Genomic DNA, 13,184 nt, shown 5'->3' on the forward strand with positions numbered 1-13,184 from the left:
AACTTCCTACATTTCTGTGAACTTTATACGTTTTAATGAGATCACCTTGTTTTCTTCTAAACTTCCAAGAGAATGACAATCATACAATGAGAGGCGGCTGTCTTCAGGACCCTGCACCGAGAGGCAGTCAGTGACTCGGCTCCTGGTGCCACAAAGCTCTGAGTGGGCATTCTCATGAATGAGAAACAAATACTTACGGAGATAATGCCTTTGTGTCCTCAATACCTGCAAATAGAAGGAGAAGAAATTAAGAAAGCGTTGAAGCACCTTACCTGCAAATGTTGCTCAGTTTTTGTGACAGAACAGGATTGGAGGGGCTGAATGGTCTCTTCCTGTTCCTATAATGCTATAGCCCTCTCTCAGTGGACACACATTCTCTCAAATCCTACTGAGGTAATAGAAGCTACCAGAAACTGAAATTAATAGAAGCAGCCTTTTTGTGGGACACTGCTCGTCACTTCCTCTGAGACACTATTGATGTCTTCTAATACTCGGGGACATGTCTCCCGGTTCCTAAGCTCTGGAAACAATTTTAATCCTTCTCCTCAGGTAGAAACTATAAAGGTCAGTGGTTATAATTGTCTAAGTCAGACAACACCAGATTGTTTTTAACCAGGTACATGTTTTGGTCCAGACAATGTCAGAAACCAACAATGATACAGCTTGTCTATGTAGCACCTTTTATATCATTAAATGCTCCTGGATATTTCTTAGGAGAATTATCAAACAATATCCGATAGGAATATCAGGTCGGCGACCAAAAGCTTAGTCAATCAAATGGCTTTTAAGAAGCGTCTAAAAAGAGCGAGGGGCAGACGGGTTTAGGGACGGAATTCCAGAGCTTGAGGGCCGTGCAGATATAAATGGGGGACCATGCAGCACCAATGGTGGAGCAACATTAGAGATGCTTAACAGGCCAGAATTGAAGAGAAGTTTGGTGAGAGAGTGGGTGAGGAATTGATATATCACTATACGGTCTGTTGGATTGGATCACAATCTCTTCTGAAAATTCTGTAATTTCTCTGGGCACGGCTGTCTGCCTCACTGATTCTGACAGCTTGGCAGAGGTTCACCGACACGAATGAATTGTGTTCCTGACCCAGTACAAAGTACAGAAGGTACTCCGTCCTCACAACACAAACTGGATGTTCATACTGCACTGCTCGAATTTACATTCACTGAAACAAGGACACAGGGTGTGAGTGTGTGAGGATATTGTGTCAAATGTATTGACTGTAAACCTAATAAAAGGCCTTTGGAGTTAAAGCAAGGCACAGGAGGCAGATTTGATTTGCACAGTGCTTCTTTAATAATGTGTCAATGGAAAGGGTCACTCAACCTGAAACGTTAACTCTGATTTCTCTTCACAGATGCTGCCAGACCTGCTGAGCTTTTCCAGCAATTTCTGTTTTTGTTTCTGATTTACAGCATCCATAGTTCCTTCGGTCAATTTCAGTCACTCAATTACTAGGCAGATATTGAAACCCTGAGTCCAGTGGAAGGAAGTGGTCAGATTTGATCTTGACTCACAGAATATAATTATGGTGATTGGATGAAAATTAAGGAAAAGCTAGCATTTTATAGCACCTTTCACATCCTGAGGTCAACCCACACTGCCTCTTACCCCTCAACACTTGAGAAGTTGACTAACTGTTAGTCTTCGGGGAGAACACCTCTGTTTCTCTTTGAAGTAATTTTGTGGAATGAAGATGTTATGAAGGGAGACTGAAACGGTTCGAAGAAAGACAGGTAATCTCATAGAAACCCAAAAAGTTCTAACAGGACTAGGCAGGGTCAATGCAGAATGGATGTTCCTGATGACCCAGTAGCCCTGAACCATAAGTTATAGTTTAATGATATCTTCCATTTTGGACTGAGAGGAGGAGAAATTTCTTCATCCAGAGAGAAACCTGTGGAATTCTCTGGCATAGAAAACAGTTGAGGCCAAAACAGAATCGAATGTTGTCAAGATGGTGCTGAGGGCTAAAGCAAATAAAGGAGTATTGGGAAGGAAGAGGGAAAAGGCTATTAAGATGGTTGATCAGCTATGATGATATTGAAAGACGGAGTTAGCTTGAAGGGCTGAATGGCCTACTCCTGCTCATGTCTTCTATAGAATATTTTACATCCAACTGAGAAGACTGAGCTGTTTAACATCTCATGTGGAAGATGCCACCAATGGAAATGTAGAACTCCCACACCGTTACTCAGACTCAGAAGCAAAAATCCTGTATTGCTCCCTGCGCCAGATCTATCTCTCATCCAACAAGCAGCTCGGACACTCCTTTCACTGGCTGCTCGACAGAAAGTGTGTGTCTCAGGCTAAAAATAAAGGCATCTCATGTCCATTGTCAAGTGAATGGCAATCTCTATTGGGCAGGAGAGCTGAGACAGTTTGCACAGTGTCACCCCGAGTTATTTTGTAATCAACAGACCTTCTGCATCGACATCACAGCCAAGGAGTGAAGAGAAAACCATCAGTCAACTTATCAACACTATCCCTATGAACAAGGCACAACAACAGAAAGGCACGTACCAATCTAAAAGTAAACATAGAGATAGAGCAGCACAAACCGAAGAAACAAAGGAGAAAATGAGGCAGGGAGCCCACAAACTACCACCACTCATTGGAACAAACCGTTAAGTTTGTTTGCACTTGATTTGACAAGTTTCTCTCCACTCCTCCTTCTCTGAAGGGATTGTGTGTTAATTGTGGCACAATTTCACTGAAAAAGACCAAGGTCCAAATAAATCTCTCTGCAATGGTAGTGGAGTTGTTGCCTAAGCGCAGTGATAAATCCCTATCAATGAGAGCATAAAGGACTCAGACATAATGTGAGGAAATCCCCAATGATGGGGCTTTGGGTCATAGGTCAGAAATCAATGGCCCCTCCCAAAAAGGTTACATTCACCACAAGTCACGTCTAAAGTTACTCACATTCTGGATCCTAAATGTTATCTTCCAAAACAAATCCCTCTGATCTGGAGTTGAATGAGTCAAGATTAATAGCTCCCACAATTTCTCTCCATAAATTGATCTCTCGCTCCCTGGAATATTGAGCTGGATTTTACCAGGCCTTTGGAGATGGGCTGGGGAGCCCAATGTATTCCCACTGCCATGACATTTTAGCATCAGTGGGACACCTAGAGTTTCAGAGCCCATTTGGCCACTTCAGATCATGGCTGGTATTTTACTAGTACCAAGAGGGGCCTCTCCAATATTGAGGAGACAGCCTGATAGCCCTGGCAGCCACTCAGCAGGTTCTGGGGTGGTCCCTCCTTTATGGCTTCCCATGACCCAGGAAGAATCCACCATGCCAGCTCCATGTAATACACAGCACTGGTTGCACTCCAGATTCAAGTGCACCAATAGAAGGACAGCTCCCCTCACGCTGCGTAGATTGCCTAGTTCATCTACAGTTAAAGAGAAGACTTGACCAAATTTGCCATGATGAGAACATGATTAGATTACTTACAGTGTGGAAACAGGCCCTTCGGCCTAACAAGTCCACACCGCCCCGCCGAAGCGCAACCCACCCATACCCCTACATCTAATACCCCTTACCTAATACTACGGGCAATTTAGCATGGCCAATTCACCTGACCTGCACATTTTTCGACTGTGGGAGGAAACCCACGCAGACACGGGGAGAATGTGCAAACTCCACACACAGAGTCACCTGAGGCGGGAATTGAACCCGGGTCTCTGGTGCTGTGAGGCAGCAGTGCTAACCACTGTGCCACCGTGCCGCCCATGATAAGAAGTCAGAGCAGAAGCAAGCCGTTTAGTCGATCAAGCCTCATTCATTCAATGAGATTGCAGCTGATCGAATAATCCTCAATCACACTCTCCTGCCTTTTCCCCATAGGGCGACACGGTGGCTCAGTGGTTAACACTGCTACCTCACAGTGCCAGAGGCCTGGGTTTGATTCCAGCCTCGAGTGACTGTCTGTGTGAAGTTTTGCATATTCTCCGTGTGTCTGCGTGAGTTTCCTCCGGGTGCTCCAGTTTCCTCCTACAGTCCAAAGATGTGCAGGTCAGGTGAACTGGCCATTCTAAATTGCCCATAGAGGTAGGTGCATTAGTTAGGGGGAATGGGTCTGGGTGGGTTACTCTTTGGAGGGTCGGTGTGGGCCGAAGAGCCTGTTTCCACACTGCGGGAAATCTAATCTAATCTAATCATAACCCTCATTTCCCTCACTCATTAAAAATCTGTCTATCTCAGCTTTGAATATACTTAATGACCCAGCCTCACCAGCCCTCTGTGGTACAGAATTTCACACATTCACTATCCTTTGAGGGTTGGAGGTACCAGTTCCTTCTACCCCCCAGTCTCAGCAATGATGATCTCTAAAGAGGATTCTGCTGTGCCCTCCCATTGGATTGACATCATTGACGGCCATCCTGAATAAGCTAGAGATCCCGGCAGCAGTCTCTTTATTGGGAACATAGTGACATAGGAATTTACTCTTTTATTCATTCAGGAAATATGGACGTCACTGGTGGGCCAGCATTTATTGCCTGTCCCTAGTTGCCCCTTGAAAAGGTGGGGGTGAGCTGCCTTCATGACTTGCTGCAGTCCAGGTGCTGTAGGTAGACCCACAATGCCATTAAGGAAGGACTTCCAGGATTTTGACCCAGTGACACTGAGGGAATGGTGATATATTTCCAATTCAGGATAATGAGTGGCTTGGAGGGGAACTTGAAAATGATGGTGTTCCCATCTACCTGCTGCCCTTGTCCTTCTATATGGCAGTGGTAGTGGGTTTGGAAGGTGCTGCCTGTGGTATCTTGGTGAAGTTCTGTAGTGTATCTTGTAGATGATACACACTGCCATCACATTGGTACTGAGCGTCAGTGATGGAGGGAGTGGATGCTTGTGAATTTGGTGCCAGTCAAACGGGCTGCTTTGTCCTGGATGGTGTCAGGCTTCTTGAGTGTTGTTGGAGCTGCAGCCATCCAGAATATTTCACCACACTCCTAAATTGCATCTTGTAGATGGTAGACAGTAGACAGAGTTTGGGAAGTCAGGAGACAGGTCACTTGCTGTAGAATTTCCAATATCTAACCTGCTGTTGTAGCCAATGTATTTACATGGCAAGTACAATTATATTTCTGGTCAATGGTAAACCCTAGGATGTTGGGGGGATGGTAGGCATTGAGAAAGGGAGTGGTGTTCTGCAAGGGTGATGCCATTGAATGTCAACAAGTGATGGTCACACTCTCTCTTGAAGATGGTCATTGCCCTGGCATTCGTGTGGCATAAATGTTACTCGCCACTCATCGACCCATGTTGCACATACAGGGCAAATGAAACAGGAGTAGGCCATTCAGCCTTCATGAACCTGCTTCATGCTTCAGCTAAATCATAGTTCATATTCTACTTTAACACCTTTTCCCCCACAAATAATTGGCTGCTCTAGAGCTCCACTTATGCCAGAATAGGGTCAGCTCCTGATTTACCACCCGCTGGTGAGACTTTCACTCTACAAGAATGATTCAGCCCAATGTTCCCACAGATTAGTTTTGAATTTACCCCTTTTAATGCACGGGCCTCTGGTTATAGAGATGAACCAGATGGTCATGGTTTAAACCATCTGGACTCTTTAGATTCTGAACAACAGCAATTGTACAACTGTATAGAATTCACCACACTGGAGCAAGCCATTCATCCTAATTGACCCATGATGCTGATAGCAAAATACTGCAGGTGCTAGGCATCTGAAATAAAAAAAGTATAAGAAATGTAAAAAGTCCACAGCATCTGTGGAGAGAGAAACAAAGTTAATATTCTGAAGAGTCATATTGCACTCAACATGTGACTTCCTTTCTTCATGGATGCTGGCAGACCTGCTGAGTTTCTCTTGCACTTTCTGGACCACGATAGTGTTTCATCTGCATCTCCTCCCAATCTACTTCATCTCACCCTATCAGCATATCCAGCATTTCCTTCCGCCAACACCCCTCCCCCCACCAACCTCCTCATTTACCTTTGCCTTAATTGCGTCTGTCATCCAATCATCGTGGGAGCAAGTTCCACATTCTCTTCATTCTTTTGGTGAAGAGTTTGCTCCTGAATTCTCAACTTGTGTCTATCTTACATTTACCAACCTTAGCTTTGATCTCCTCAACAAGTGGGAACCTTTTCCCCAGACCTGCCCTGTTCAAGTCACATTGCATCATCCCATGGCCCGCTCTTTTACTGAAGGACCCCCCCACTGTTCAATGTTTCTTGGTAGTTATAAACTCCCAGTTTTACTGAGAACCTCAGGAGATTTCACTATCTCTGAGGTACTGTATAAATGCACATTGTTAAAGTACTTTTAGTATCATTATTGATTTCAGAAGGCTTGTCAGCATTTGTCAGAAAATTCCACCCCATGAACACTCAGATGAAAGCCTACTGCCCACTGTGTGGAAAACATGTTGTTATAAATACAAGGTTTATAAGTTTCTATTTTGAGACTGTTTAATTTAAAGGTGAAAAAGCATAGTGAAGGGGTCATGTGATCTGTTCCAAATTGTGGCTGACAATAAGCTTGGTTGATAAAGGTTAAAGGTAAAAGTGCAAGGTACGTTTCTTACCGGGTAGAAGATGTGAAATATTCGCACTTGTGGCTGATTGACAAGGCAGAGGTGCAGACAATGCATAAGCTTTTAACAACCAAGTTTCTTAGGGAGGTGTTAAGCAACTCAGGCTTTATCAATAGCTATATTTTAAAATGTCATTTTAATTCTACAACAAAATGGGTTTGGGGATCTAGAAAATAGAGGAATTAGAATATATTTGACCAACATTTCTATCTGGATACAAGACCCATATGGTTCATATTGTCAGAGCAATTGGCTTTGAGAGCGGATAATGCCACAGAAAGTCATTGTAGTATCAGTTACAGAATTTTCTTAAGATATTGTGGAACCTCTGACGCATCAGTTAATGAAACTTTGGAGAAAGATAGAGCAGCTTTCGCTGTGCCTAAAGCAGAGAGAATGCTGCTCCTATTGGTTCCTCATGTGAATCACAGCTAGGAGCTTGCACTCAGATTGAAGAGACCCAGTTGGTGAGGATTTAAACCAAATTGCAAAATGGCTAGAGAAAAGAATTCATATTTCATCTATCATCGTGAAACGTTAGCTTGCCGGTTAAAAGTCACCCTGTCGAAATAGGGAAAAGAAAGCAAACCATTAGAAGCTTAGAATATAGCTTGGGACTGCTTTCTGGAAAATAGTATTCAAACAAGGGGAAACTGTCTGTTGTTTTAAGTTAAATGGGGATTATTTCCTGCAGTTTAGACTATAATTCACTTGCTGAACAATGCTTAGACAATATTGCTTTTTAGTTTATTTATGACAGCAAATGTCTTAAACCTTGCAATCTTGTTGTGTGATCCTTCCGATCAGTCTCTGAAAGTATCTTTCTAAAAGTTATCAGTCTCTATGGGGATCATTTCAATGTTGAGTCTTTGGTGTGACAAATTGGAAATGCAATGGTGTGTCACGTCAATTTTGTTTGATCTTGACAGAATTATTAAAACAAAAAGTGTCAATGCCCATTCAGACGCAGCAACAGCTCTCAGAGTCGGGGAAGCGTTAAGTGATTGTCCCGGGTCATTTTATTTGAGTTTAAATCCTGGTGCAAGATGATCTCCTCAGGAAAGTACATTCCCCCTCCCTGACAACTGTTGTCTTGTCTGGAGGATGGCCAAATCAAGTGGTTGAGTTCCATTCTCTTTAGCATGTGTTTGTTCACTTCCCTCTATTGTCCAATAGTTAAAACTTTGTTAAAAATCACGCAACACCTACTTATAGTCCAACAGGTTTATTTGGAAGCACTAGCTTTTGGAGCGCTGCTCCTTCATCAGGTACCTGTAGCTTCTGTATCTTATGATCCTGTTCCAAATGACCATGTTGGTTTCAGTTCTTTGATAAGTAAATCGCAAAACTTGTTTAAAAGTTACATTCTCAAGTGAACTTGAACAACTGGTGTCATGTTGGCTCAGACATTTAAGGGGTGAACTGCCCTGTGAGAGACTGGGCACACTTCCGCAGTCTGGGACATTTGACCTCCGACCTTCGGGTGACCACCCTCCAAGGTGGACTTCGGGACAGGCAAGAACAAAATGTGGCTGAGCAGAGGCTGATCGCCATGGGGATGAAGGAGCAGCGCTCCAAAAGCTAGTGCTTCCAAACAAACCTGTTGGACTATAAGCTGGTGTTGTGTGATTTTTAACTTTATCCTCCCCAGTCCAACACCGACTCGTCCATATTAAAACTTTGTTGACAGCAATGTAAAATCCACCAACAGGATGATTACCACAACTTTTAGGGTTTTATTCTACAGTTGTCGGAAAACCTCGAGTGAGAATAGGCCATTCAGCCCATTGTGTCAAGAGATTATACTGTCTATTCCATCTGGAACTCCCATCACTATTTGCCCACTCTTTTCAGGACTCAAAATTACTTCTCCCAAGAACAGAAAACAAGTGAGCTGTGTCCGACTGTCTCCAATGGTGTTTCTCAGCTTGCTACCAGCATTGTTAATCGCTCCTGAAATGCTGTTAATCTCTCAACCTGAACTGTTAATCTCTCTACCAATACTGCTGATCCTGTACCAATGCAGTTATGTATTTGTTACTATTTTAAGTTTCCTGCTTGTGGGACGTGCTGTAGAACTCATGTAATCAGTGATGTTAAAAATTGGGAGTCAAAGCTTCTCGGATTGACCTGAAACATTCCTCCCCCAAACATTCCAATTCAATTATTACATTTCAATGTAAACAAAAATATCCACAAGCAGGAAAATTGTCTGTGACTGTGTGTGTGCACTCTTGTATACTCATGTTTGCTTGTGTGTGTTCATACACACACACAGTCATGGATATATGTATGCTAGCTAAGCATGCATGTTATGTTTAGAGATGCTTGTTTGTTACACCATATGTTCATATGGATATGTGCACATGATGGGTTTACAAAGTTAAAAATCACACAGCACCAGGTTATAGTCCAACAGGTTTATTTGGAAGCACTAGCTTTCGGAGTACAGCTCCTTTATCAGGTGGTTGTGGAGAATAAGATTGTAAGATACAGAATTTATAGCAGTGTAATATAACTGAAATTATATATTAAGAAAGACCTGGATTGTTAGTTAAGTCTCTCATCTTTTAGAATGACCATGTTGGTTTCAGTTCTTTGATATGTAAATAACAAAACTTTTTTAAAAGTTACATTCTCAAGTGAACTTGAACAACTGGTGTCATATCGGCCCAGATAATGCATTTAAGGGGTGAGCTGCCCTGTGAGAGACTGGGCACATTTCCGCAATCTGGGACATTCGACCTCGGACCTTCGGGTGACCGTCCTCCAAGGTGGACTTCGGGTCAGGCAAGAACAAAAAGTGGCCGAACAGAGGCTGAAAGCCAAATTCGGTACCCATGGGGATGGCCTCAACTGGAACCTTGGGTTCATGTCGCATTACAGGTGACCCCATTGCACCACACACACACACCGACAGACCCATACACTTATGCAGACCCTCTTTCATACAATCCCACATGTACTTTCTCAGACTTGTACCCTTTTATGCTCACACACGCATACACACACACACACTCTCACAGACACTCATAACCCCCGCCGCAGCCACCACCCCACCTCCCCACCCCCAAACACATACACACCCATGTGCATACATATAAGGTTGTGGGGTGAATTTGTACTTGCAGAATTACATTTTACTTTGTTCAAAACTGCATGAATCCATGTAAGATTCTGTAAATCCGTTTTTAAAGTTAGAATCAGTCGAACCATTGTGGCAATGACAGTGTCACACAGGGCACCTCACACCTTAAATGTATTATCTGGGTCAACATGACACCAATTGTTAAAGTTCACTTGAGAATGTAACTTTTAAAAAAAGTTTTGCAATTTACATATGAAAGAGCTGAAACCAGCATGGTAATTCTAAAAGATGAGAGACTTAAACAATCCAGGTCTTTTTCAATATATAATTTCAGTTACGTCACGCTGTAAACTTTTGCTATAAATTCTGTGTCTTACAATCTTATTCTCCACAACCACCTGATGAAGGAGCTGTACTCCGAAAGCTGGTACTTCCAGATAAACTTGTTGAAGTATAACCTGGGGCTGTGTCATTTTTAACTTTGTACACTCCAGTCCAACACTGGCATCTCCAAATCATGCAATGACTCTGCATGGGTGTTCTGCTTGTATGTTGTTTTTGCACATATGCATTGTGTTTGCATTTATATTTGAGTGGTGTGTGTGTGTGGATTACATGATATGTGTTTGGCATGTGTATGTACATGTGCATATGTGTGTGTGTTAAGTGTGTAAGTTTCTATGTTGAGCATGTGGTTTAAAGGACAATTGAAACTTTGGAACAGTGGGCAGCAGAAGACTCGTCCATAACCCATTGATTCACTGAAGTGTGACCACAACCTTAAGGTATTTTCTTTTGCAGTCTCACCCAGCACTTGGCTCCATATTAATGGCACAGAGTCCTGCAATGACAGCTCGGTTTCCTGTTTCCCATTAGCTATGCTACATATTATAGAAAAATAATTTAAAACTCATGGAATCATGGACCAGAAGGAAGCCATTTGGCCTACTATGTCCATGCTGGCCCTTTGAATGAGTGATTCACTTAGTATCACGCCCTTGACTTTTCTCATTAGCCACAGTCATAGAGATGTACAGCACAGAAACAGACCCTTTGGTCCAACCCGTCCATGCCAACCAGATATCTCGGTCCTTAACAACTTTCCAGATAATGATGCAATTCTCTTTTGAGTGCCTCAATTGAACTTGCCTCCCACCACACTCTTGGCAGTGTGTTCCAGATCCGATACACTCCAAAACATTCTTCCTCATGTTGCCTTTGTTAATGGCGGCAGAAATGTGTTCTAACCAGGATACAGAAAGTGAAGCTGTGATACAACTGAGCAGCATCAATAAGAAACTCAGTTTTTCCGGTCTTGAGTTAACAAAATGAGGATTTAAATTAAAATTTACCTCTTTTGTAATCCATGAATCCTCCTGCACTCGAAGTAAATTGCAGTACAATGAACTATTGTATATAATGGATTGCCACTGTGCCCTCTGCCTCTCGACCCTTCTTCCCATCTACTCTGTCCAGACCCCTCCTGATTTTGAACAGCTTAACTAAATCATCTCTCAACCTCTCCTCTCTAAGGTAAACATTTTCAGTCTATTTTTTTACCTTAAGTTCCTCATTCCCGTGACCATGTCTGCCAATCTTTTCTGCACACACTCTGACACCTTCACAACTTTCTGAAGAACAGACGTCAAAGATTCTAACACAAGTCAATAAAGAAATCTCAAACCAACCGTTAACATCACTGACTCGCCTTGACTCAACCTTAAACTTTGGATTCCTCCCCAGGATGGATCCGTGAGTCTAAAGTTCCCAACTCCGAGATCTTTATCCAGAGATAACACACGGCTATGCCCTCTGTCTCAATGTACAAAGAATGATCCCAGTGCTGATCAGACTGAGACGGAAGACAACGGTTACTCCCCGTTACCTGCCGGCTGCATAACAAACAGGTTCAAAGTCTGTGATGGGCCTGCTTTCTCTGGGCACTTGGTAGGGATGGACACTTCTGGCCTCTTTAGAAAGTAAATCAGCTTTTCACTTTAAATTGTGCTGCTGTTAATTATTAATATAAAGTTGTTCGGCTGAAATCCTGGAACAGAGCGGGATGAGGATAGCCTTACATTCTAGGAGCAGATTAGAAAAAGCAGCCTGTCTCTCTCACTCGCTGCTCACCCACACAGCCACAGGGTGGGCATTCACAAATCTTATTGAGAAAAATCTGCTTTCACAGGCGCTGCTGGGTTTTATTAAATGAGAGATTCTTTACATACCGTTCTGTTCCTTCATGTTGGACCTCTGCTGTCTGAGACGTTTATGAATCCGGAAGGTTGAGGTACAGTCTGGTTATAAAGCAACCTCTTATCACATGAATGGACCGAAGTTTGATGGTTCAGTGCGGGATGTTTAATGTTTAAACGCCATAAGATTACACTGGCTCTCTCTGCTACACCTGCACTGGTGGCTTCCTCTCTCAGAGCTAGAGAGACCCGCAGCCTCTCGGTCCCTTCATTCCCCACTAACCCCCTAACCCCTAACCCCCAAAACCCAGGGATTTGCAAAGTTGCTGACAGACCCCGGGGAGTGGCGTTGAGCCCAGCACCCTCTCCGGGTGCCTTTCCGTAGCCTCCTGCCGCGTCCCAGCCTCTCTCTGATCACACAGGGTTCCGCCCTTCCAGCACCAGGTGTCAGCCGAAGCTCTGAACTCTTCCCCCTCACTCCGGGAGTTCGAGCCCCCAGGGAGAGCGACCCTGTCGCGGCTACTGGCGCTGGCTGAAAACCCACAGAGAGAAGGGGGGGGGGGTGCTTACCTCTGTCCCCTGGCCAACACCCTCTTCCCCCACCCCCAACAGCAGATTCTTCGGTCAACATCTCCCTGCAGTTTGTGTCCAAAATACGCCCACAAACGTGAGAACACCTGAAAAGGACCACCTTGGCTCTGAAGTGATTTGTGACAACCCGGTGCTATACAAATGCAAGTCTTCCCTTCCACTGCCTCACTTCTTGGCATTAGTTTGGGAAAGTTGGGGTGGTTGTTGAGGATTAAAGTAAGCAAAAAGGTAAAGCTGTCATAGTCCTGCATTGACTGGTTCTGCTTTAACCTGAGGGTTACCATACCTCAGGTCATGGGGGACATTTGATTGGTGCGCACAGCAGATTCAGAAACTGAACCCACACTGTTGGCATTACCCTGCATTGCAAACTGGCCTTCCAGCCAACTGAACTAACTGTGTCAGGCTTGACAATGTGCCTGTGATGTTGCTGCAGCTCAGGGTGACAGTGTTGGTGTGTTCCTAGTAATCTATTTTGTTCCGTTTGGGAGAAAGGGAAGTCTCCATGAGTTGAGATCCCAGTGTGTGCACCCAGAGTGATTTTTAAAAAATTATTAGTGGGGATGCTGGGCCAGTATTTATTGCCTATCCGCAACTGCCCAAAGGGTAGCAAAGAGTCAAATTGCCATGGGTCTGGAGTCACATGTAGGCCAGACCAGGTAAAGCTGGCACAGTTTGCTTCCCACAAGGGGATCAGTGAGCCAAATAGATTTTC

General features: G+C 43.8%; 1 protein-coding gene across 2 annotated transcripts in view; it reads right to left on the reverse strand.

Annotated features, from left to right (window-relative positions):
* LOC140494226 (Na(+)/H(+) exchange regulatory cofactor NHE-RF3-like) overlaps positions 1-12,070 on the reverse strand; it is a 46,958-nt gene extending 34,888 nt beyond the window's left edge. For both annotated transcript variants that reach the window (XM_072593410.1, XM_072593408.1), the window contains exons 1-2: positions 11,912-12,070; positions 198-225 (exon numbers count right to left, since the gene is read on the reverse strand). In XM_072593410.1, the coding sequence (XP_072449511.1) occupies positions 198-225; positions 11,912-11,927 (44 nt within the window). In that variant the 5' untranslated portion in view covers positions 11,928-12,070. The remainder of the gene's footprint in view (positions 1-197; positions 226-11,911) is intronic.
* Between the last annotated feature and the right edge of the window lie 1,114 nt (positions 12,071-13,184).

Source organism: Chiloscyllium punctatum, chromosome 23, assembly GCF_047496795.1.
Source record: "Chiloscyllium punctatum isolate Juve2018m chromosome 23, sChiPun1.3, whole genome shotgun sequence".
Classification (NCBI taxonomy): Eukaryota; Metazoa; Chordata; class Chondrichthyes; order Orectolobiformes; family Hemiscylliidae; genus Chiloscyllium; species Chiloscyllium punctatum.